General features: G+C 43.4%; 1 protein-coding gene across 3 annotated transcripts in view; it reads left to right on the top strand.

Moving 5' to 3' along the window:
- LOC149342159 (uncharacterized) overlaps positions 1-23,936 on the top strand; it is a 174,303-nt gene that overhangs the window by 110,740 nt on the left and 39,627 nt on the right. For 2 of the 3 annotated variants that reach the window (XM_089544414.1, XM_089544416.1), the window contains exons 15-37: positions 1,311-1,513; positions 1,616-1,761; positions 2,162-2,295; positions 2,738-2,929; positions 6,180-6,385; positions 7,537-7,676; positions 7,762-7,895; positions 8,320-8,478; positions 8,563-8,735; positions 10,599-10,732; positions 10,823-10,953; positions 11,075-11,278; positions 12,577-12,770; positions 13,291-13,412; positions 14,269-14,405; positions 14,471-14,635; positions 14,702-14,991; positions 19,564-19,682; positions 19,769-19,851; positions 19,940-20,160; positions 20,260-20,387; positions 21,716-21,795; positions 23,761-23,852. In XM_089544414.1, the coding sequence (XP_089400540.1) occupies positions 1,311-1,513; positions 1,616-1,761; positions 2,162-2,295; positions 2,738-2,929; positions 6,180-6,385; positions 7,537-7,676; positions 7,762-7,895; positions 8,320-8,478; positions 8,563-8,735; positions 10,599-10,732; positions 10,823-10,953; positions 11,075-11,278; positions 12,577-12,770; positions 13,291-13,412; positions 14,269-14,405; positions 14,471-14,635; positions 14,702-14,991; positions 19,564-19,682; positions 19,769-19,851; positions 19,940-20,160; positions 20,260-20,387; positions 21,716-21,795; positions 23,761-23,852 (3,587 nt within the window). The remainder of the gene's footprint in view (positions 1-1,310; positions 1,514-1,615; positions 1,762-2,161; positions 2,296-2,737; positions 2,930-6,179; positions 6,386-7,536; positions 7,677-7,761; positions 7,896-8,319; positions 8,479-8,562; positions 8,736-10,598; positions 10,733-10,822; positions 10,954-11,074; positions 11,279-12,576; positions 12,771-13,290; positions 13,413-14,268; positions 14,406-14,470; positions 14,636-14,701; positions 14,992-19,563; positions 19,683-19,768; positions 19,852-19,939; positions 20,161-20,259; positions 20,388-21,715; positions 21,796-23,760; positions 23,853-23,936) is intronic. The other variant, XM_089544415.1, reaches the window with a different exon arrangement.

Raw genomic sequence — 23,936 nt, 5'->3', positions numbered from 1 at the left:
AATTTCCATCGCCTGGAGGCCAATTTTCGGGCTTAGGTGTGGGCTGCTAGATTGCCTGGGAGTCCAAATTGAGCTCCAAATTTTCGATTGTGGTGCACGGGCACCTTTACCGGCGCGCCTGCTCTTCGAAACGTCAAGCAGGAGAGCCATCTAATTTATGTGCCGTGATTTACAGCATGTTTAATCCACGGCGGCAACTCTCTGCTGATTGCTAGGCGCGTCTCCTTGAGGTGGTCTCAAGTTCCACGTACGTGTCAGAAACAAGTCTAGAAAACATCTGACTACAGATGTTTCACAGAAGTTTCACAGCAAACGACTTACTGCAAATGTTTAAGAGACGTCGCAGAGGAAACCTCTTCTTGTCGACGTCTATGAGACGTTTGAACGCAGCGCAAGACGTTTGTAGTCATTTGGAGCTGTTCCGAGACGTTTGTAAGACGTTGTGTGTTTCGTGGGTATAGAATGCGATGTGCACTTGAGGAGACATGGCCGCAGGCGAAGTTGCGGAGGGCTGTCTTACCATCGCTGATAATGTGCGGGCGTCGGCCGTAGCAATAGCTATAGAGCGATGGCCGCCTCTCTGCCTCTCCTGGGATAATGTCTTTTATAGAGCAGGGGTGATCACAATGTATTCGGACTTCTAGCAATTAAGATAGTCGCTCATGCACGACGTCGATGCCAGCTCGCAGGATGTTGTTGAGCTGCGTGTGCTTCTAGCATCTGCATACATAGTTATGTCGTCCGCGCACAAACTGTGGTGGAGCCCCGCAGCAGTGTTGATTTTCTCGGGGAGCCGACATTATATGCCACGTTGAACAGAAAGGGGGAGAGCACCGCTCCTTGTCGGGTTCTTCCTCTGCCCAGCAGGATGGGTGAGGATTGATGTTCCGCAACTTGGAGGACCACCGTTCGGCCGGTCAAAAAATCTCGAATGTAATTGAAGGTCCCCTCGTTGCTTTTCCCCTCCGCCTGACCACACCCTTCACTGCGGGCCTCTGCTGTCGCGCAGAAACGTGCACTTGCTGTGCCAGGTGGCCGTAGAGATATCGTAGAAAACGCATTAGAAACGAAGTTTCGCATTTCTCGAATGCCTGCATTTTTCAAGTTGGACCATTCAGCCAGGACGTATAGGAGGTAGTCCGGTAGCCAGAAAAGCTGCCGTACTTTTCTTCTCCCACACTCTTGGCTCTTATTTTATATATGGCCAGCATTCTACTACTCTATATACGGTAGTTTCTTTGTATGATATTTTGTTTTTGAAAGTTCTGTCGCTCAGTAACATCGACGGCATTTTTTATTTAATCTTGCAGTTTCTTAAAACATTCCAAGACATATCTGCTGTGGAGGGAAAAGGTAACGTCACGTGGGATCCTATGAATGTCAAGATATCGGACATCACAGGGCTGTTGAACAAAACTGTGAATCTGAAGAGGCTGTCATACGACTGGAATGGAGTCTCAAAGGCTGCAGCAAGGTTTCAGAACCAGTGGAACTCTAAGACAAGAGATGAAAGGTGACTAACATTCTTGTATTTCTTTATTTTAATTTAGAAGAATCAAACAAATTATTTAATAACATTCAACCACTTAACCAAACCAACATATCCGTGTTACAGGATTTCATCTGTCATGAAGATCATCCAGACGCTCTCAAACTATGTGTCTCTCCAACGGCTAAAGTACTGGAATGACTTCCTCGCTGTGTTTTATATGGCGGACCAAATAACCGATTTACTAAACCAAGTAATGGGAGGTATATTAGGTAAGTGTTCATTATTAGAATTCTTAAGCTTCATTTTTGGTTAGAGAGCAAAGCATCTTTGAATATAAAATAACCAAATGACTCAAAATACTCAAATGCCTCTTGTGTGGCATTCAGAAGCAAATATTATGAGGCTATAGTGCTTGCAAAAACTATAATGGGCATATGTGCCTTTCCTTGTCAATACTTTATAATGCAGACATAAATCTCATTATATGCATGCTTATTACGCAGTACAGGCAGTCCTTTCTATAATTGCATACCACTGAGGACAATGCATGGTGTATGAACACTCATTAAACAGCATGGACGCATTTTGAAAAAAATCCAGAAACAACTGTCTTCCTTTGCAGTAAATTTTAGCTTACAAATTTTCCGCATCTTTCTTCCTTTGTTTCAGTGGAAGGAGGAGTCACCGTGCGCAACATCGCATTGAACGTGCCAAGTCTGAATGTCCTCGCTACTGAGCTGTTAGAATTCGTGCCTGATTTCATTCGCATTGGGACGAAGATTCTCCAAGTTGATTTAGGGAACGTGAGTGCATCGCCTACATTTTATGCGAGCCATAATTTCTTGCATCTTTGGAACGAAATTTGATTTACATATTGCTGCAGGTCTGATTGACATTCTGATATGATTACATTTTGAGGAAATGAGAAGATGTGGGTTTCTTAATAAAATTACATTTGTGCATTAATACTTAGAGCACGAAGGAAAGCGAATCATCCAGTTTTTGCTAAATCCTTACGGACATGTATGAAACAAAAATATGTTGATCTTAGTTCACTGCGTTTCTTAAAAACAAATATATCTCAATCAGAGTGCATAACTTCTTAAAATGTCCATATAGATTTTGTAATGGCATCTTAATATTTTGTTAGAGCGACTATGCAGCTCGGTTAGAAAAAGAGAGGCTAAAGAGAAACGAACAGCCGGCAGATTTTAACCTCCTTGTAATGTCAACTTACTCTTGCAGCTCATCGAGAAACTGAAAGAGAACACAGTGAAGAGGTTCTACGTGCCCTGCCAGAGCGGCAAGTTCGCTGATCTCTTGACTGTCGAGAAAACAGAGAGCCTGAGAAGACTAGAGCAGAAGATGTGCCAGCAAATTCCTTTTTTCATGGCTGAATTCTTCTCCGAGCGTCATGTAGCAGCAATCTCCACTGTGGTATGTGGATGGATGTCCAATTACATTCTAAATAGAAGAGAGTATAAAGAGAGTAAGCTCTTCTCTGTGCATTCCCTTTTATAAAAGAGAGTGCGCTAGAGCAATATAAAACTACTAGCTATATAGTGTAGTATAAAACTACTAGCTAGAGAACTATAAAACTACACTCTAAACACAAATATGCCTATATGGTAGTAAAAAGGGAGGAAGCTCTTTTTTAGCCTATATGGTAAAAAAAAAGGGAGTAAGCTCTTCTCTAGTGCCAGAGAACAGCATACTACCTTTTTACTACTATATAGGTATTTGTGTTTAGTCTGTAGTTTTATAGTTCCTGGGGAAAAAATACTAAATTTTTGTCAATTATTTCTATCATACATTCAGACTAAGATAAAGCCTGAAAATGCTTGTGAATGCTGCAGGATTTGGTGGGTGAAAGTGGGGGCACATTGCGCGAGTTATTTTTTCTTTTTTTACAGCGCTAACTATTATAGCGAGCTTCTGCTCATGCGTTGTATGATGTCAAGCGGCGTTAGTACCGGGAGTCTGCACTCGCATTACTTTCGCTGTTGTCGGGTGGGCCGTGCGCGTGCCCACAATCACGTGGCCCATGCCTCATGCCTCGTACAACCTTCTTCATCATTGGATGGGGAGCGCGGTTGTAATAGGCCGCCAAACGCCTTGAGCCACCCCATAGGAAATACATGGTCTGTTCTGAAAGTAGTAGGACTCATTTTTTTAAACAAAATTTATTCAAGAGAATAGTACAAACGATTACAATTTTTCAAGGTAGCACCCTTCCGCACCTACTCACTGCTGCTAATGAGTTTTACAGTTTTCGAACGCCTCCAGGAACGCCTGGACCGGAATGCTGTTTAGCTCCCTCGTCACGGCCTGTTGAACCACCTCTACCGATCCGTGATGTTTCCCCTCGAGCGTCGATTTTATTCTCGGGAATAGAAAAAAGTCTGGCAGGGCCAAGTCGAGGCTGTAGGGGGGCTGAGACAGCGTTGCCACCTTGTGCTGGACAAAAAATCGGGGTCCTCATTCAGATGACGAAGAAGATCCTACCGGTTGGCCTTTTCCTCCTCTGACAACACTCCCGGCACCAACTTCGCGCGCGCTTTCCTTATGAATAAGTTTTCTGTCACGATCCCAAAAACTTGGGTTTGAGGAATGCTCAAGTCATCAGCAATCATTCTGATACTCATTCTACGATCACTGTTAAGTAATGTTTCCCTCGCTACACATTTTCGTTGGTCTTGCTGGTCGAAGGGCGTCTGAAGCGGTCGTCTTCCTCCACTCTTTCCTTACCTTCTCGGAAAAGCTTGTGCCTATCGAAAACGCCTGATCTACCCATGTAAGCGTCACCGTAGGCCTCCTTAATCATGTTGTGAGTCTCTTTGCCCGTTTTACCAAGATTTACTCACAATTTGATCGCGTATCGCTGATCCAGTAAACGCTCGACGATTCTGCGTGACGAGACGTTTCGACAGGGGTTCACAGTACAAGCGACCTCCTCTTTTTAACGGCCGAGAGCCGACTGCCGATTTTCCCCAGCATTCCCAATATCCCCCTTCAATGATCCTGCACGCGCAGACCACCTCTCGTCCGCCCGTTCGCCCAGGAAAAAAACCAGTCCTACTACTTTCAGAATAGACCATGTATATCCGAAAATCTGTCGAGTCCTTGGTTTTGGATTTGAGGAGAGGAAATGACGTGGTTACTGTTGCACATATCTCGGTGGACAGCCGAACCATGCCTTAAGGGAAGGGATAAAGGAGGGAGTGGAAGAAGAAAGGAAGAAAGAGGTGACGTAGTGGAGGTCTCTGGAATAGTTTCGACCATCTGGGGATCTTTAACATGCCCTGGCATCACACAGCACAGGGGCGCCTTTTGCGTACCAAAGAGGTGCCGTAGTGAAGGTTTCCAGAATAATTTCGACCACCTGGAGATCTTTAACATTCACTGACATCGCACAACACATGGGTGCCTTCTGTGTTTTTCCTCCATCGAAATGCGGCCGCCGCGGATGAGTGTGAACTCGGGAACTCCGGCTCAGTAGACGAGCGCCTTAACCCTGAGCCACCGCGGCAGGTCCGTCAAGCCCTTCATCACAGGTTTCAATCGTACTGCACCAATCTTCCTTGCTGACGACAAGGAGTTCGTGGTTGACGTGGCATTAGAAGACTTCACGAGGAGCACGTGTGAGAGATGCTACCCATAAGCGCGCTACCCGATGCGATCTGCCACCCTCTGCTCCTACATTCCATAGACAACAACGCACTAATTGTAACCCATCCTTGCATAAATAAGCACAGTTGGCTTACTGCTACACGTGGCTGGCGTCGACATCCCATTAAGCGCTTCACAGTCTAGCTCGTACCCTTCTGGCAAGCGTCTCTTTCCTTTTTCGCTTTTGCCCACTCTCGTCAGCCGCTTGTATTGGCCACGTACTCTGCTAAACAAATTCCAAGTTAAGCCGCCTGAAGTGAGCCTGGATACACTGCTCTAGAAAGTTTACCTGCGGCGAAAAGCAGTCTTAAGAAAGTGAAACTGCTGAACAGGCGAACATGTGCCATGGTCAATAGGGAACCTCCTGTGACTACGACCTCATCAGGCCTTACCACCTTTTTGTCAGAGCTCACTGTTTCATCTCTGAAAGCAATTAAAGCTCAACTTCAACCTCTCCAGACAGCGATACATCTCAGCGGCGCTTGCTAGGAAAACATACGCATAGTTTTCATCCCACGGTTGTACCATTGCATAATTTTAGAGCACTGCAGCCCGGCTAAACAAACAGAGGTGGCATTTTTCTCACTCAAGTAAAATGAGCCATTTCATCATCAGAGTGAAATGCATTGAACATGCAGTAATTGAAGCTCCCACGCCACTTCTCATATGAGCAACTGCAATAGTCACCGAGCCAAGCGGTACAGCTTCGCTTGTGCTTCTGGTTGCCAAACGCGTTGTACACACTCAAAAAGGCGGCGTTTTCACTGTCTGAAGCCTCTGAACGCAAAGCGTGCAGCACAGTTCCTCATTTTCACAGCTGTCATGTTCGCAGGCAAAGTGTCTTTAACTTCCAGAAAGCATTGTGCATGTTACAAAGAGCGTACACAATAATCGCATGTTGTGAAAAACCATTAATCTGAATAAGGTCAGTCCACGAAAGATATGGCTGTAAAGTTGTCTCGAATACATTTCCTGGCATAAATCGTTCTTTATGCTGCCTCCAATGGTGTTGTTTCAGATTCAAAAGGTGAACCAAGGCCAGGACGTTTCATTCAGCTGGACTGCAATGGGCTCCCATCTGACCATACTTCTGAGAAATGTGGAGCTACTCAAGGGCAAGCAGGTTTCAGCATTCCCCGATGTCACTGCGCTGCATGGAACAGCCATGAAAGATGCTCTCAAGAATGCCAGGACTGCCTTTGGGGCCGACGACACTCCAGAAGGGTGCGTACACAATAGCAATGCGTGATGCTCTCATGCAAAGCTGCTTGCATTCAAACTGAGAAAAATAAAATGCTTCTATGAGGAGTATATTTCTTAGGCGTGGTGCTTAACTCCATAGCTTGGAAGAATGCGCTCAATATTGGCTTCAGTTACTGTGCCACACCTGTCACTATTGGATGGAGAAGTAATACGCACTAGTTTAAGCAGCCGTAGATTTTCATTTGAGTTCGTGTCGATGCCAACAGAAATGCATGTGAAAAAAAAAGTGTTGGAGTGCGCATATGTGAAGACGATTTACCCTCCGGCACATGGATTTTATATTTTTGTCCATCATGTCAGGGCCTTTCGAGCTTCCTGTATTACATCACGGCAGCACCCGCAAAAGGAGGAATGTATGCAAATGCATTTTGTGCCCGAAACACATCTGCATACCCCATCGTGTTTCCACAGGGAGGCGCGTGTGGGTGGAACGGCAGCTTGTGTCACATGCAACACACTTCGCGTGCATTGCACACCGTGATGAACGATTCAATGCGTACGTAATCACTTGGGACCTATTACGCCTTCGGAAGAGCCTAGCTTATGCGTTTGATGCATTCGTGGTCGGAAGCGAGCTACGCTGGAACCCAAAAGTTGCATAAGTTTCGGTGAACTTTTTGCACCAACCAGGCATTGAAGCCGTTGGCCACCTGATGAATCTTAGTTGACGCCTTTTGCCTTTCATTGAAGGTCCTTGCAACTGTGTTTTCGTGTCAAGGACGGTCAGTCTAGTGTGAAATATTACATTGCCCTTTTGGCACTCTCTTCGAGGTGGTCTCTTGTAGGGCACTAGCACACGTACATACAGTCTACATACAGATATTTTTCTCGAAACTTGAGATAAGTTTCTTTGGAAAATTTTACTGCAGTTGCAGTTTGGCTGCAAAGCTGCGAATGCTCACTGCGACGTTCAATAGCGAATAAGGTCACTATTCAATATTTTTCAAGCTACTTGGTAATCACGAAGCAATCCAGTGAATAGTTTTGCGAATAGTTTACTTCACAACCACACAAAAGCATTTACACACGTTACCCAGTGCTAGTATTTCATTGTTAAACAAATTTTACTTTCATTTCATTTAATGATATGTGTGCACATGTACTGTTTTCAGCAAGGCAAGTGCGGTACTGCAGTTGGTCAGCGTCGCTTTCCAAGAATTAGACACAAACCTGAATCACACCTTGGCACCTTACCTGCTCAAGATAGCCACGTTTCTCTCCACAAGTGACATCATGCTGTCTGAAACTATGGGTAACAAAGACTTTTGCCTCAGTCTTCATTCAGCTACTCTCGACACCTGTCTTTATTAGCACTCTGCCCTCCGTTCCTCCTTCAGGCAGCCAGCCGACTACAGTGTCCCAGCTATTCAAGACTGCCACTGACCTTGAGCTGCTGGTTCAATGGGTCAACAACTACCTGGTCAAGCTGACAGAGTATTTTGTTCACACATTGAGTGTGGACCCGAAAAAGGTGAGACGAACCACCACTTCACTTAGGACCTTTGATTCACAACAGTACTGCATAGAATCCGCAAGCATGTAGCATGCAGTACAGGCTATGAGAAATGGCCAGAATGTATCGATCTTAGCTACGCTTAGTTGAGCCAACATGTAAAGCTTAATTTCTGTCATTCGGAAAAGAATGGTGTAGTGATATCTGGTTTGTGAACCAAAGGCTGGTAACACAACACAGATTTCAGTTTAGAATCTGTTAGTTGAAGCCTTTTGTATTAATCACAATATGAAAAGAAACTTGAAATATAAATGATGGCTGGGTTGTGACATCAGCCTAAATTACGAAGCCATACAATGCTCATTTTTGAGCAGTCACAGACATAGACTGAAGCAGGCCGCATTCGAAAGCATGACACGTTTTTCTGTGCTGATTACCCCAGATCTCTCACCTGCTGAAGCAGAAATATGCTATTGGTGATTTCTGCAACAACCGAGTGCAAGACTACCTCACGGTGCCCATGCATGAAGTGGATATAGCCACTTCAGCTCTTCAAGACCTCTGTGCCATTAATTTCACTGGTGTCCACGAAGTTCTGCAGGTTTGTAATAACCTGTGTGACTCAATATAACAGTTTTTGCATTTTTTTGAAGTGCTGGAAAATATGTGCATTTTGTTCCTGCAGAAGAGCGACACCAAGACGCCACTTCCAAAAGAGGACCAACCGCAGTTCTTTTTTGAAACCCTGCAACATATCATGAACCTATTGAAAAACGAAAAGCCTCAGTCAGGAGCTTCACGTTTGTTCAACAGCACCCAATGGCAACTTTATCTATCGAAAAACTTCTGGGATTCCAGGTAAGGACTTAGAAATAGAGATGTGCTGTTGATCTTAATGCTGGTTTGATTTAATTCACTCCTATATATATATATATATACATATAATGTGGACTTGTAAGAGATTTCTGCCTAAATGAAGCGTTTCTCATCTAAACTTCGCATTTTACTCCTCTAGCAACCAAGTACGTTTATCTTTCTCTCTCTCTCTTTCACAGGCTCATTTGACATACATATGAAGGAAGCCAACAGCTACCAAAACTAAGGTGCATAGGGGAATGTTTCTATTTTTTTAATTTGTGTTGTTGATGAATGGGAAAATGATACTGTGATTAATCTGTCCCTTAAAGAGAATTATAAAGCAGAAGAAAAAAAAGACAACCATGCCACCATGTTTTTATTCTGCTTTGTAATTGTCTTTAAGCAACATTAATCACAGTATTTTCCCATTTATCAACACCACAAACTAAAAAAATAGAAACATTTTCTTATGCACCTTGTTTTCGGGTGGCTGTTGGCTTCCCTTGCGTGCGTGCGTGCGTGCGTGTGTGTGTGTGGGGGGGGGGGAATCCATCTGATTTTAAAGATCACATCTCCAGTTTTTGTGTATTGAAACCTTTCTCTGGCACTGGTGCGACTCTGATGCCAGGCTGAGCTCGGTAAATGTGCATATGCATTTATGGATCCACAGAATCGTTGGCTGCGAGTTTCCTTGCAGTTTGCTATTTTCTTCTAATACTAGTTTTCTCTGTCTCTTAGCACCACTCTGTTCATGTACATGTGGAGACATAAGTAAACAGAACGTGCTACCAGCTTTTAATCCTACTTGACCACAGATAGCAGCTAAAATCAGGAGGTAGGGAGCGTGCATACGAGTAGTGACATCGCTGCTACGGTTGCAGACAGGTTAGGTTAGGTGCAGGTAGTTAATGTTGAGTTGCCTTCCTCTATTCCTTCCTCTGTATTACAAATGAGGAAAGGCATGGTAACTGCCTCAGTCGGGATGAACAACTTCACTATGCTTGCACCGTGCCATGAGGGAGAAAATGAAACGGGTTAAAAGGGCGGTGCAGAACTAAATGCACGCACATATACCACATAAGGTCTGAAAAGCAGTGCAAGAAGTCTGCTGCACCATGGTCTGGGGCCTGCATGGGTGGGTCTATTCCATTTGGTGGCACCAGAACATGTGGGAACTGTCAAACAGTATCTGCACTTCGGGCAACGTGGTAAGAAGATGCCCTTGCGAATGCAGTGTTAGATGCGGTGTGAAGTGGTTTTGGGCTTGGTGAATGAGAGACGTCATTTCGATGTTCGTGAGTGAGGTCGAGCGGGGAAGGAATGTTTGTTTCTCGTGGCAGAGTTTGAGGAACTGCCGAAAGCACGCTTAATGAGTGTCCATTATGTAGTCAAGAGCAGAATGATCAGTGCTGGAACAGTGCTCAAGGTTTTTGATTTTAGTACTGGAGGGACAGCTTGCAGTTATGACAGATTAAATGATGCTGAAATTTCCTTGTATGTTCATAATTCGTTACTGTCGACGGACAAGTACAAAAAAGAAAGTCACGCGCACAACATCGGGTCGTTTCGAAAGACTGACTACAGTTATCATCCCGTCATATTTTAGCACCTGACTGCGCTATTTCGTGCCTTACATTTCTCTCTCTACGCTCTATGGCTGTGCCATATTACTAGCTTTCACGGTGGTGGCCAGACCCTACTGCATGAACAGTCGAGAAGTTGGAGGACAACAGAATAAATACCGTAGACATCACCTCGGCGAACATTATGCTAATGATTCATGCAGTATTACTAATTTTGGTCGTTTAGCAGACGACTTTGCTACTGGAAGTCTTTTTCATTTTCAGTGCCTTTTGATTTCAGGTCATCTGCAAATCGGCTCAAAGTAATGGCTGCACTCAAAGGAATCACCGTTGTATTCGAAAATGACACTACAGCACTCGAGTCGATATTCAAGGCGGCATCGAAAACTGCATGCAGATTAAAAGCCCCCTTCTGTATGTATACGACTTATAAATGCGACAGCGTCAAGTGTAGTAAATAGGTTTGCGAATAAATTCATAATTTTTCTTTTTGTTTTACAACAGGGAACCTAAAATGGAAGAAACTCTTGGAAAACAACAGAAACAACAAGAACATATATGCGATACTGAAAGTTTTGAATGACAGCTTAAATATCGCTGACGTCACGTTCGACACAATCATGGAACCGAGACATGTATGACCTGCTTTTAACTTTCCTCGCGCTCGCATTTATGCATTTACTCCTTCTTTACACATTTAAATTGATAATATGCGAAGCACTGGGTGAAGTGTAACATCGCCGTTCTGTTCTGCAGGTGAAAGCAATCGTTACAGACTTTGGCAATTCCAGAGACGGTCTTAAAAGATTTTGCTCTCTGAGAAGAACAGAATGGCCAAAGTACTTTGCCATTGACAACAACATCAACACAGTTCCCATAGACGCAATTCAGCACCTTGCTTGCAACTTCAGTGATTCGGACACGGTCAAAGAATTAAAATCAAAGTGCGGTGAAATCCAGGTAAGTGTGTTTTCTACATGAAGCTTTTGGTGCTCAAGTTATAGACAGCATTTTAAAAAAAGTGAAAGATTACATCTATGCTCGGAATTGCGTTTACATCAGGCTTGGAAACTAATCAAGTTTCTTAAAAGGAAGCAGCTTTCATTAGTGGCACTTGTCTGTGATATTAAAACATCTCAGGAAAAAGATAAAAACAAGGGAGAGAAACCCAGACTTCTGTGTGTTTTGATGTAGGCTAGGGATAAAGTTGTAAATGTGGCATCATTTAATTTCAGTTGAACTTAATCTAACTTTGACAGACTTAGTAAGCACTTAATAGTCAGTCTATTAGAGCGCACCTCGATTAGCACACAATTCAGGGACGGCACCAACATATCTGTAGTGGGGTGGAGTGGAGAAGAATAAATGGGGGTGGGATGAATTTTGGGTATGCATGATGCTTTTGTAGCAGTGATCCTCATGAAGGTAAAAACAAAATCACGTGCACAAAATAAAGCAGCGAGAGCTTTTCTTAAAAATTTTATCACATCAAACCAGTGAGGGGGCCACTACAGATTGCATTATAAGAAACCTCCTGCTCGTCATAGTCTCAAGTGCTCGTCAAATTATGTGTGGCCTGTCAAATTTTTGCTGCCACCCCACGCCTCCCCTTGGCATCGTCACTAATGCACATGCACACTTTACAAGTGGTCACTTCCGTTCCCTCAGAAATGGAGACGTGCGCGGTGAGACGAAATCCTTTAGCAACAAATTGCATACCTTTCAGTGAAGGGGAATGTTGCAAATTATTATTATCATGCAAGCCCGAAGCTTTTTTTTCATGTATAAAAATTTCAATTTCACTTGATCATTTACTAGCATTGTAATATCACTCTTACACACTCTAGAATTAGTTGAAAGGACCATCTACAAACAATGCAGGTACACTTGCTTGATGATGCAATAATTTAAGCTGGGCTAATTACACCACTGTTGCGAGTTTCTGCAAATATTGATAGTTATGACAGGAAGGCGCCCTGAAGTATGTCGTAAAATTCGGTGGACACAACAGTGAAGGTCTGCACAAACACATTGTCTCACTAGGCTGGCACCAAAACTGCGTTTGCTTAGTACCACATGAAACATGCCGGACCGATCTCCAGCGAAACCATAGATCTTAAAAGGGCACACATTAATACTGTGCTACGGCCGCACGTTCTGGAGCGAGACAGCGATTCATTGGAACTATGCACTTCGTCAAGATGTAGTAAACCTTGTCAACATAATTGTACATATTAAGGTTCTTACCATCTTTACAGGTGAACCCAGGAGATCCAAGTGATGTGAATAAGTTTTATGAGAATGGCATGGACATTTATGACGAACTGGCCGAATCGTACAGATCCACTGCCACAATAGATGTGCCATTTTTGACGGCTACAAAATGGAAAGAGTTGATTGAATCTTTCGTCAACCAACTGAGTAATGGACTGCTCAAGGCAGACTTGAGGAAGTGAGTACAGAAAAAATTTTGATGCAAGGCTTTGTTTATTTTTCAGCGAAGTAGACATGTAACTAAGTAACGAGAGCATATATTTCACAGAGTACTGTTTTCGCACATTGTTCTGAATGATGACCCACTAACGATTCATTCTATTTTTAAAAACAAACGTGCTTTTGTGATATAGTTTCTCGATGAGGACGACACCCTCATTGCAGGTAATATTAAAAGTTACTGATTCTTGTAGGTTACAACTATCTAGAGCATTTTCAAAGGCCCGCTGTACACAAAAATTGCTGGCTTTTCTCAGCACAGTTCCAGTTTTCCCACTTTTAGCCCCCCCCCCCCCCCCTCTTTCCCTCCCCCCCCAGAAAATTTACCTTTATTGAGCATGACAGATTATAAACTTAGCGCAGCAGGGCTTTATCCGCACATACTAATTTTTAGTTCTATGTGGGTCCCCAATTTGTACACTCTTTGCACATTACTACGTACCATGACAAGAATAAATGCTGTTTACTCCTCCCTGCAGGGTTGAAACATGGTCAGCACTCCTTGAAGATCAGTTCCAAAGCTTTGAAGCACGTGGCAGTTACCAACATGCCTTACAGGCCCTTAAATATCTAGTACAAACGATGGCTCGGCAGTATAAAGGCAGGTATACGACCACTCTTTGGACATATGCTGAAACGGTATTTTTATCTAGCGCTCGTTTTATAACTGTAAATGTTCTCAAGATTTTAGATATTGAAAATTTGATTGATTGATTGATTGATTGATTGATTGATTGATTGATTGATTTATTGATTGGTTGAATGAATGAATGAATGAATGAATGACAATGTGAAAGGAAAGAGTAGGAGTGTTGGCCTTGCCTAGTGAAAGGAATATTATTACAACATAGTTACCTAAATAATTACGTTTTTACAGCAATCCACAAGCTTCTGAACGGCTTCAATTCTTTGAAAAGTTGCAATTCAAATTTGTAAAGTGTCAGAAAATTGGTCTTGAGGAAGGAAAGATGCATTAACTGTCTAACTTCTCGGTGGACACCTCAACTGCGCCTTGAGAGAAGGGATGAAGGGATAATTTCGACCACCTGGGGTCTTTAATGTGCACTAACATCACACAGCACACAAACTTCTTTTGTGTTTCGCTTTCATCGAAACACAGCCACTGTGCCAGGAGCAACACCTAGTGGTGCAATTTTCACGAGGGCAGCTTCGCTGCAAAAGCTGTGCCTGCTTTGAATGAGGGGTGCAAAATCCATAATATTCATGGCAGGAGCGCTTGTTTTCAGCAGAGCACGCTAGGCGATGCTCTCTTGCTGGCCATCATCATGCCGCTCCCGATTAAGTTGCTGCAGTCATACTCACTATCATCAGACGTGATAGCGAAAATTTCTCGCTCCTCCAGGCATGCGCGTACTGAACAGAGTTCATAATCATAAGTCACGCTTATTGAACACCCATGTATGTACTTGACACATAGCATTCCTCTTCACTTTCAGGATCTTCAGAGATATCAGTTGAAGATGCCTTTGGTAACAGAACATCCATGGCTCTTTTCCTGGACACGTGGCTTCCAATGCTTCCAGTAGCAGCCGAAACAATGATGTCATCATTGATAATTCAACAAAAATCAAAGGTAACGTCATATAAAATGTAAATAAAATATGCAATGTTTCAGTATCTGCATCAATATTTTTCCAGAATCCTTCTCCAATTGGCAATTTCTTTCAAGTTCAACGTCAGATCTGCAGCCAATCAAATGACACTGACATGCCGCGCCATGGTCTTGAAAACTACATTTTCATTCACGCAGTCTGCAGAACAAATTTTACTGCAATCATTGAAGAGCTAATGGAAGATTTCAGCGTAAGTATTCGTGAACTGTGCTTCCTGTGAGGTGATTATAACTCATGAAAATCAAACACTTTTCAGGCAGCAGAGGTCACAGAATCATCTCAAGAAACCAGGCACTTTGCATGGGAAATGTACAACCTGATAAAAAGGCTCACAGCCAAGAAGGGCTCACTAATTAATTCCACAGATACAAAAAATTCTTCGAGCGATGACTTCTCATTCCTGTCTCCATGGGAAGCGCTCAATGTCAACAAAGCGCTGCTGGACGCACATGGGATCGACAGGGACGCCATCAAGGAAGGAATTGTCGCCCTCGTTAAAATGAGGAAGCTGCTGGGCTTCTTGGACGACAAAACCGCCTGGGAAACGTGAGCTCTCGCACAAAATTTTGGAAATCCTCTTGCACTCAATGGAGTGGAACAAGAAAAAACAAGAACGTTTGCATTTTATAAAGGGCCAGAAAGTGAATGTTTCTGTGCTGTAATGCTTTATGGCACAAGTCGACACAGTTAAGAGGGTTCACCAGTGGCAGTGTCCATAGGAAATACATGGGAACTTTCAGAAGCTATACCGTGTCTAAACATGGCTCGATTTTCATGAGGTTTGTGGCAGCGTTTTCGTCTTTAGTGAATAGAGGAAATGTTGCGGACAGATTTTATTGTTTAAGTTTCATTTTTTTACCAATTAGACGCAAAGTTCCAGAAAAATGGTGCTTTTAGATATGTCGAACTTTCATGTCATCTTGGGAAAAAACTAAGCCAATTATCAAAATTTCGTCCGCAACATTTCCTCCCTTTTTCTTTCTTGATTGTTAAGCCCAATTTTTATCCATATCTAACCTAGTGTTTGTATTTTACAGGCTCTGAAAGTTGTGTATGTATTTTCTGTGGTGATTTGAATTTCGCGCTAAAATTTTACTAGTGCGACGTGGCTCCACCTGGCGACAAATTATTTTGCCGCTACTACATTCTACCACCAACTTCTTGCTTGTCTGTGTTCGGGCGCACACTTTTTCTTTAGAACCTGGACGAACTTGATTTCTTTCTTTCCTTTTTTTCTTGCTTGGGCTGTATTTCGGAAGGATTCTGCTTTTTTTTTTCTTGAGCTTGTGGTGCGAAAAGGAAGCGGAATGCAAGGCCATACCCAAAAGCACCTGACCTCCACCCACCCCTCCCGCAGCACACACAGTAAAGCATTGTTCGCACCAAAGCACACGTGAGTCGAGTTATCGGGTCAAAAACCGGTTACTTTGTCCACGTAAACGCGCCGAGTCGCGCCGAGGGATCGGGGGTTGACTCAACTCCACCCTGCCCCGATGTGCTTGTAAACGCTGCCGGGCCGAAAAAACGGAGGGGAGAGGATAAATGCAAACTTGTTTTTCACTTGCGCTGTCGCACCTTCGAAGCAGCGGTGGTGTGCCTCAATCTTGGCAGTGTTGTAGGCGTTACCGAAAAAAAGTAACTAAATATACTCGTTACACTAAAAAAAAAGAACGCGTTACCGCCCTACGTTACCCACAAAAAAAGGTAACGCGTTACCGTTACCGAAAAGAAGTATCGCACGTTACTTTGCCGTTACTCCATGGCAATAAATTTTATTGAGTTTCATCGCTGTAAGAACAATTCTATAAAGTTCACACTTCATTTAATTCCAACTTCACAAAGAAAACAGCTGAACTCAACAAATTTACAGTAATTTTGGTGTGCTTCTGCTTACGAAATTACGCGGAAATTGTGTAGCAATAAAGAAATGCTTACATGTCATAGTTCCGGAAAAAATATATTAGCGCACATAAACAATTTCTTTTTTACTTGAACCTGCATAATTATCGCAAAAATGCGAGTGTTTACGTAAAGGTGTTCAAGGTCAGCTTCGCTCGCTTAGGAACTCAATAACCTGAAACGTAGCCGCAGTTGCAGAAACAGCAGGTTGACTGCAATCCCCTTTTCTGTGCTGTACCATTGTACTCTTTCGACGGCTCTCTTGGGGCCATCTTGAAGTAAACTGGCGACATTCATGAGTTTGCTCAGATGAGGGAATGCGAATGTGTCGCGTGGAACGAGACCTTTTGGCTGGAAAACAAGCTTACGCAGAAACTGACTTACAGATTTTTGAACAAATGGTCCATTGGTGGCTCGGCATGCGTCCACTCTTTAGAGAGTTGTGGATGTGAGTGGTTTGGGGGTGAAGACAAGTGTGTGACTGCGTGTTCGTGCTTTTTTTTTAGTTGAGTGCGTCGTCAAGGGCAGGTGTTTTTTGCCGTGCATGCGAGCCGCAACAATGGTCGTCGAGAACACCGGTACAATTTGTTTATTTGCAACATCATTTTCGGCATTTTTTTTTTTTGAAAAAGGGGCGGAGGGGGACAATTGAAATAAAAAAGTAACCAGTAACGCGGCACCTCACGCTACCGAAAAATGTTAACGTAAGTACGTGACCCGTTACAGTTCCGAAATGGTAACTAGTACGCTACTAAGTTACCGAAAAAAGTAACGCGTTACCGACAACACTGAATCTTGGATGCTACCACTGCTCGCTCGCAATGCGGTGCTCGACGCTTGGTGTCACTGCTTATGAACCGGTCTCGAGTAGCCAAAATCGAGTTCATGTAAATACGCGTCGGTCGAGTTGGGTTGACTTCTCTCAGCCCGACCCCCGACTCAACCTGGCGTTACTGGTTCATGTAAACAGAGCTAAGCAAGCACTCGCTTATGCAATGCCAAAGTTTGCGTTCAGTCACCATGCATAGCTACAGGACGCTCTCGGTGCTTTTGCAAACCACACTTCTCGTCCTTTTAAGTTTCATCCAACTTTGATTTGCTTGGTGCCTTAATTGTTTGTGCTTAGAATAAGCGGAAGATGGGTGTTCGGCGCTGGGAAACCTCCTACGAGACTAGGCAAAGTAAGCTACAGGCTGTCACTACAACCCAGGACATGCTTCTGTAGCTATGTAAGGAAGGCTACGCGGGAATGGGAAGAAAACCAGTCATAAGGCCTTGTGCTAGGAGCTCCTTTCTTTCCTTTTATTTAGAGACTGACTACATAGGTGTTCAACACAATGGAACCTTTTCCGGGTAATGTCCTGCGGATGCACCAAGCCTCTCTTCCGCCATTTTAACTGACCGCACCTGTCTGCTCAGGCGAAACCAGTAACCCCACCCTACCATTGTAAAAGAATTTTCGCAGAAAAGAATCAAGGAAGCTTAGGCAACCCAAACCGGAAACGCTACTGGGTTACTGGGAAATGGTCCATTGTATGACCCCCACATCCTTCTGTGCTCAATGGCTTGAGATGGGCTAACTTTTTTGTGCTTCCGTCCCCACAACCTTGGCCGCATAACTACAGAAAGTTTTGGGTCTACTTTTTGTACGCGGAAGAACGAATACTTTCGTGTCGCGGTCAAGGGTCGCGGTGTAGTTTACACACCTGGAGGGGCAATAGAACTTCCCTTCTTTTTGGGGTACTCAGGTGCTGCCATCTATCGACAGAAAAAGTTCAAATCTGAGTTGCCTTGTAGCTGGTGAGCCCTCTTAAAGACCAATGGAACATCATATGTCTTCGGGATGTACAGTATGTGTCATAGTTGGAGGAAACATGGCAATGTGTGGCCACCGCGCTTCGCAAAGCGCTGCTGCCGACAACCGGAGAGAATCGGCGACAAAGACAGATGTGAAGTAAGCACTGCCGGCCGCTCTTTCCGCAAATGTACCTGATGCCGCCTATTCTCATCGGCTCTCAGCAGCAATGCTTCGCAAAGCACAGCGGGCACACCTTACCGTGTTCTCTCTAAGTATGATTAATACTGTACAACCGTGCATGGTACAAGTGCGCGCAGTATGAAGGCATCATGCAAGCACTTGCCGATGCAGCCCGGCTGTGCCCCTGAGGCTGTTTTGAAAATAGAAGGCACACCCCGTGCTTCCAGAGGTGCGTGCCTCCAATTCTGAGGACAGTAACAATTTTAAGAACACTGCCTATAAATTTTAAAAAAGGCAGCACGCTTGATGAGCACGCTGTCATCCCGTTTTCTAAAGCAGAGGATGCGCGTGCTTGTTCCCTTTAATATTGCTTGCGCCTGTGCTAATGCTTTATGGCCTTAGCAGAACTAGCAGAACTGCCCGCAGTATAGAGAGGGCCTTTTAAGCGGGTGCGGCTGACATAAATAGACAAGGGGTACACCTCTTGGTGCTATAATCGCCTCTCGGATCAGCGTCGTTTAAGCAAAGTATTGCTGTCTCATTTTTATCACCTGCGGCTACGGTGAAAAAGTGCGTCATGTACTAATCTGCCTTCGAAGACAAAAAAAGAAAATGAGGAATGTGGTGAACAGATAAAACATGAACGGAATATCAAAAGTTAAAAAATGCAAGAATGTTTACTTCCAACTTCCATCAGTTTACCATTTTCGCTCAAGACAGAGTATATGTGTACCTCTGCTTTGTTCGACATGTGCCCTCTCCTAGGGCGATTGATACTGGAGGCTTAGACAAAATGCACTACGTGGCCAAGTCCTGTCCTGTGCAAAGTTCCCAGCAGCACAATGGAAGTCACAGCGCTCACAATTTTGCCTACGTATACATGATACGCAGTGGCCCTACTTCTTGGCTATCTTGTGATGTGAGGATAAAATAGATGACAAAGTCTTAAAAAGTGGGGCACGGAACAGCTGAGTAATGCTGGTCATATGCTGCTGTCTATCCTGATTGTGGCATGAGCCTATGAGAGTGATGTAAACTGTGGTACGGTCAATGTGCAGATTTTTCCCCAGTTTTGGAACTTATCACTGAAAGTTGGCGCATACACAAAATGCATACGGCTTAATTTTTATCGGAGGCTTGTAAAGCATCAAATGAAGCATGTGAATGTGCAATACTGATCACTAATATTGTGTAATCTTGGACATATTTCAAAGCGACGTAATAAAATTTGTTATTCACAGGTTATCCAAGTTCACAAAGCTGTTGATAGCCAGAGGGCAAATGAGTGCCAGCGAGCTATCAGAAGAGATACAAAAGTTCTACTATTACGCAATTCTGGCCTCGGAGTCAAGAACTAAGGGTAATTTTTTAAAAAAATTCAAACTATCTGTGCGGCTGAAAAGTCTGGATAATAAGCCAAGTCGTTGTTTTTATTTCCGCCTCCAGATTCTGACTTGCTGGTCAGCCTCTTCACCATGGAAAAGTGGAATGACTACAAAGAAACTATGCATGCGTTAAATGAAAGCCAGGTAACTTTTTTTTATTTTCTTCAGGGGAAAAAAAACTGACATAAATTTCAATCGACCCAGGATTTGCTTAGATTTTGTCTCCTTGAAGCTGCAGGCTCGAGACCGTATTAGTCAAGAAATTGAGTGGATTGAACAATTGTCAGAAGAAAAGCTTGCTGTCTCGCTGGAGGAAATGGACAGGCTTGCCGAAGACATGGCCGCCGGTTACCACGCAGATGGCAATGACACAGTGCGGCTCCTGAATGATGATCAAGTCAGCACGGCAGTCACAAGCTTCCTTGATGGTTATGCAAACAGGCCTATGCACAGGTAAGCAAGCTAAACACACAAAAAAAATTATCACGCTTAACATGCTAAACAATAATTGAAATTAACTTACAAAACTGAACACATTTTTTTGTTTTTCAGCGCAATGCGCCTCTTTCTAGGTATGATGTGGATGGTTCACCAAGGCACAAGCAATGCTCCTCTCCAGAATTCCGCGGTTCCTATGCTGCTCGACCTTGCTGCAAACCTTAACTCGTACTTTGAGCAATGCAAGTATCTTTTAGAGTAAAAGCACTCATGCGCTCACCAACACCGATCATAGATCTTGTCTCAATCTTTCTTGTGCCGTTGCTTAGCAACAGCAACGCCATATTAAATTAAAAACAAATCAAATAAATATCCACGACCGGGAGACCAGGAGTCGAACTCGTGGCTTCGCAAACAGATCAGCTTCGCAAACAGATCAGCTTGGCAAACAGATCAGCTTCGCAAACAGATCAGCTTCGCAAACAGATCAGCTTCGCAAACAGGTCAGCTTCGCAAACAGGTCAGCTTCGCAAACAGATCAGCTTCGCAAACCGATCAGCTTCGCAGGCCGTCGTGCGAGAGCACTAGGCTATCGCTGCAGCCGAACACACTCTTGCGCTGTGCACTGCACATCGTCATCGTCATCAACTTCCATATGCGACGCGAATAGATCAGATCAGCTTAACCTCGATCAGAGCTTAACGTGAGTCTACTATATCGTCGCCAGACGTCCAAACAACTCATCAAAGCAAAACCAAGAGCCAACCAGACTAAACATATGCTTTCACATGTCTACTCGGTTTAACTATGTTAAAGCTCTATCAGATTTTTGCTTGTGTTTGCATGCTTTACCTGCTGTGGATTGCACGAATGCGGAATCCGCAATCCCTTAAAGTTAACAATGGTTCACTCGAAAAATGCCCTTTTGTTTCTACCCACACCAGTATCAGTTGAAAATTATCACCTTTTCACTTCCAGTGTTTATGTGTCGCGTTAAATAGTAGGCACTGACTTGATAATCACGACTCATCGCAGAAGGTGCACATGACACAATCCAAGAAAAAAAGATAAGGAAACCATGTAACAGTGAAATGATTACAGTACGCCACTGACAAGCGCCATTAGAGTGCTTATTAGCGACCTGTCTTTGCCGCAATATTGAGTTTTTACTATGTGTAGTTCATAGCAGCTACTCAAACGTAATGCCAATTCCTCAGTACAAGATGCATGATATATATAACACGTGAAGCAAAGGATGATATCAAGATTGTGGTATCTTATCATGAAAAGTATCTAGATAATTCATAATTCTAATTCATATTTTTAAAATTTCACAATTCATAATTTTTCCTCTACAAAGCTAAACAGATTATCTGTATTTCATATGCACAACTGAAAACCTTGCCATCTGGAAATGATCATTAATAATTTGCTACTCGTTTTTAAATGTTTCGCAATGTTTGATTTCCCTGCAAGCATAACAGAGCCGCAGTTAGTTTAAGTGATCACATTTCAACCGCTATTTATGACATTATCTCTCATGAGAGCTTTATTTTTTTTTAATGTGCAGTGCCTTCGGAAAATGCTTATGTTGCTCCAAACAAAATGCTTTCGTGCTCAAAATGCATTGGATCTCAAGTCTTACAAAAAGTAAGTGCCGACTATTGTATGTTAAATATCTGCTATACTTATTTACAAAGATTCACACCTTGAAAAAGAAAAAGTGCAGAAAAGTGATCTTGGCAGCGAAAGCTGTTGCGACAGTTCTCACATCTCCTGTGCCGACTTGTGTGTAAATCAGCAAACATTGAGTGTAGATTAGAAAAAAGTAAAACCTCTTCTAACAAAGTTACATTTCCGTCATCTTTTACCTGCTCCCAGGCGCCAGAAAATAAGTCCACTTATGCAAGTGTTTGCTTTACAGGAACCCCAAACAATCCCTTAAGCCTTGCAGGGAGACACATCTGGCACCGATCTTCTCGCTTTCAGACTTATTCGATATTTTATTACCTTCCGCATCTCTGATTTGCTGGGTGCGCATAAGACATGCATTGCATGGCTAGTGGCAATTTTTTTTCTTTCAGGAAAGGGTCAACACGGCCTTGTCATAGCCGATCATGTGAACGATTGCTCAAATGATTACCCACTGAGTCAAATAGTGATTTACACCCAAAACTGTTTACAATCACTCCGCAAAAAAGTGGCAAAGCTTCCCGTTTCACGCAAAAGCGTCAAAGCCCTGTGTCAAAGAAAAGGCGGTGTCGGCGTTGCCATCGACGTGACGAAAAAGTTAGGGCTAGTCAATTACAAAGAGCCCCACAGATGGCGCCAGCCACACCAGAGGTGCCTCGGAAACCTGTGACCTTCGGCCTGTCGGGTTGCATCAATCAGACACGCTACTGCTACGCCACGCAGACACATTCGTATGGATTGGTAACCATTGTGACTGTGAAAGAGGAAACAATGTCCATGTCTGCGTGGCCAAGAAGAACCGCTGTCGCATCATACCCTTAAAAGCGGAGCTTAAGTGTCCCCCAATTTTTTTTTGTGTGCCAACAAGTTTTGACTTTTACTGGGGGCACTCACAGCTGTGCAAGGAATAGTGCATGGGAGGAGGCTTGAGGAGAAAACCAGCAGGAACAGGAAATGTTGTTACCTTCTGAGCATAGGAGTGCCAGGCCTTGTGTACTCTCAGCGAATTCTAATGGGACCCCAAGGAACCAGCGTATATGTGAAGTTCGTGATGCATTGCACACTTACGCTGGTTCGTCGCAGCCCTGTTAGAATGCGCTGATAATACCTGAGGCCAAGCACTGCTGTATTCCCACTAACCATGATTATCACTGTCGCCTCTATCTCAAAGGCATGGGTGAAAAGTATATGGCAACTTTTTCTCTGTGAGCACTGGAATCATTCAGGCATTTGTTGCATTTGGAACTCTAGGCACTGGCAAGAATAAAAATTTGGCTGAGAAACTGATATCTTTAGTTGCGTGAAGAAATTGTTACGCAACAAGCTTAAAACCGTAAGTGGGTGAATTCACCCCAGTTTATACTTCAACCTCCTAGTCTTTAAATGCTCTGACCATGGTATTTCCATGACTGCCATCATTGTGGAGCTTCAAAATTGTAAAAGTACTATTTCACAATGTTCAAATTTTCCAATTGCTGAAAATTTTATAGAAAAGTGAGGACCTCTATCGAATAGTGCTTCGTTCAGTTTTTGTATATTTTTCTTAACACCAAGTTTTATCTACATCGCTGCTGCGCTTGACCAATGAGAGCATTTATGTCTTAATGCCCATTGTATTTGAATGAAAAAGCTGCAGCCAAGCTGAAAGTAAATCTCGCTTGCAACATTTATAATTTAATCAAAAACGTGACCAGGAGTAAAATACTTAGCACTGTGCGCCATTTCTTGAAGCTTACATGGCAGTTATACGTTCACTGAAAAGATATGTAGCATTAAATTCTTGATTATGGCCGGTGCTAAAAAGGATTAAAAGAACTACATTCGGCCTAGCTATAGCATGCTGGTAAAAGGCGCTTCTCTTTCTAGGCATGAGTATTCAAGAGAAGTATATCAATCTTTTTTTCCTCCCTGTTCTGTCTCCAGGAAGATCAGTTGCTCAGGCAACTTGTCTCACAGAAGTCTTTTCACAGTCCAACAGAACTTGTCCGCTTCCTCTCCCTCATGCTTAATGTCACGTAAGTTTAATAATTCATTGCTATTACATTATTTTGTCCAATTTATTAAGAAAAAGTAGGCCTCAGCACTGCACTTTGTAATAT

Source organism: Amblyomma mixtum, chromosome 5, assembly GCF_055824585.1.
Source record: "Amblyomma mixtum isolate Tamu chromosome 5, ASM5582458v1, whole genome shotgun sequence".
NCBI lineage: Eukaryota > Metazoa > Arthropoda > Arachnida > Ixodida > Ixodidae > Amblyomma > Amblyomma mixtum.
The sequence above is the reverse complement of the archived record's forward strand: the minus strand, read 5'-3'. Positions and strand labels throughout refer to the sequence as shown.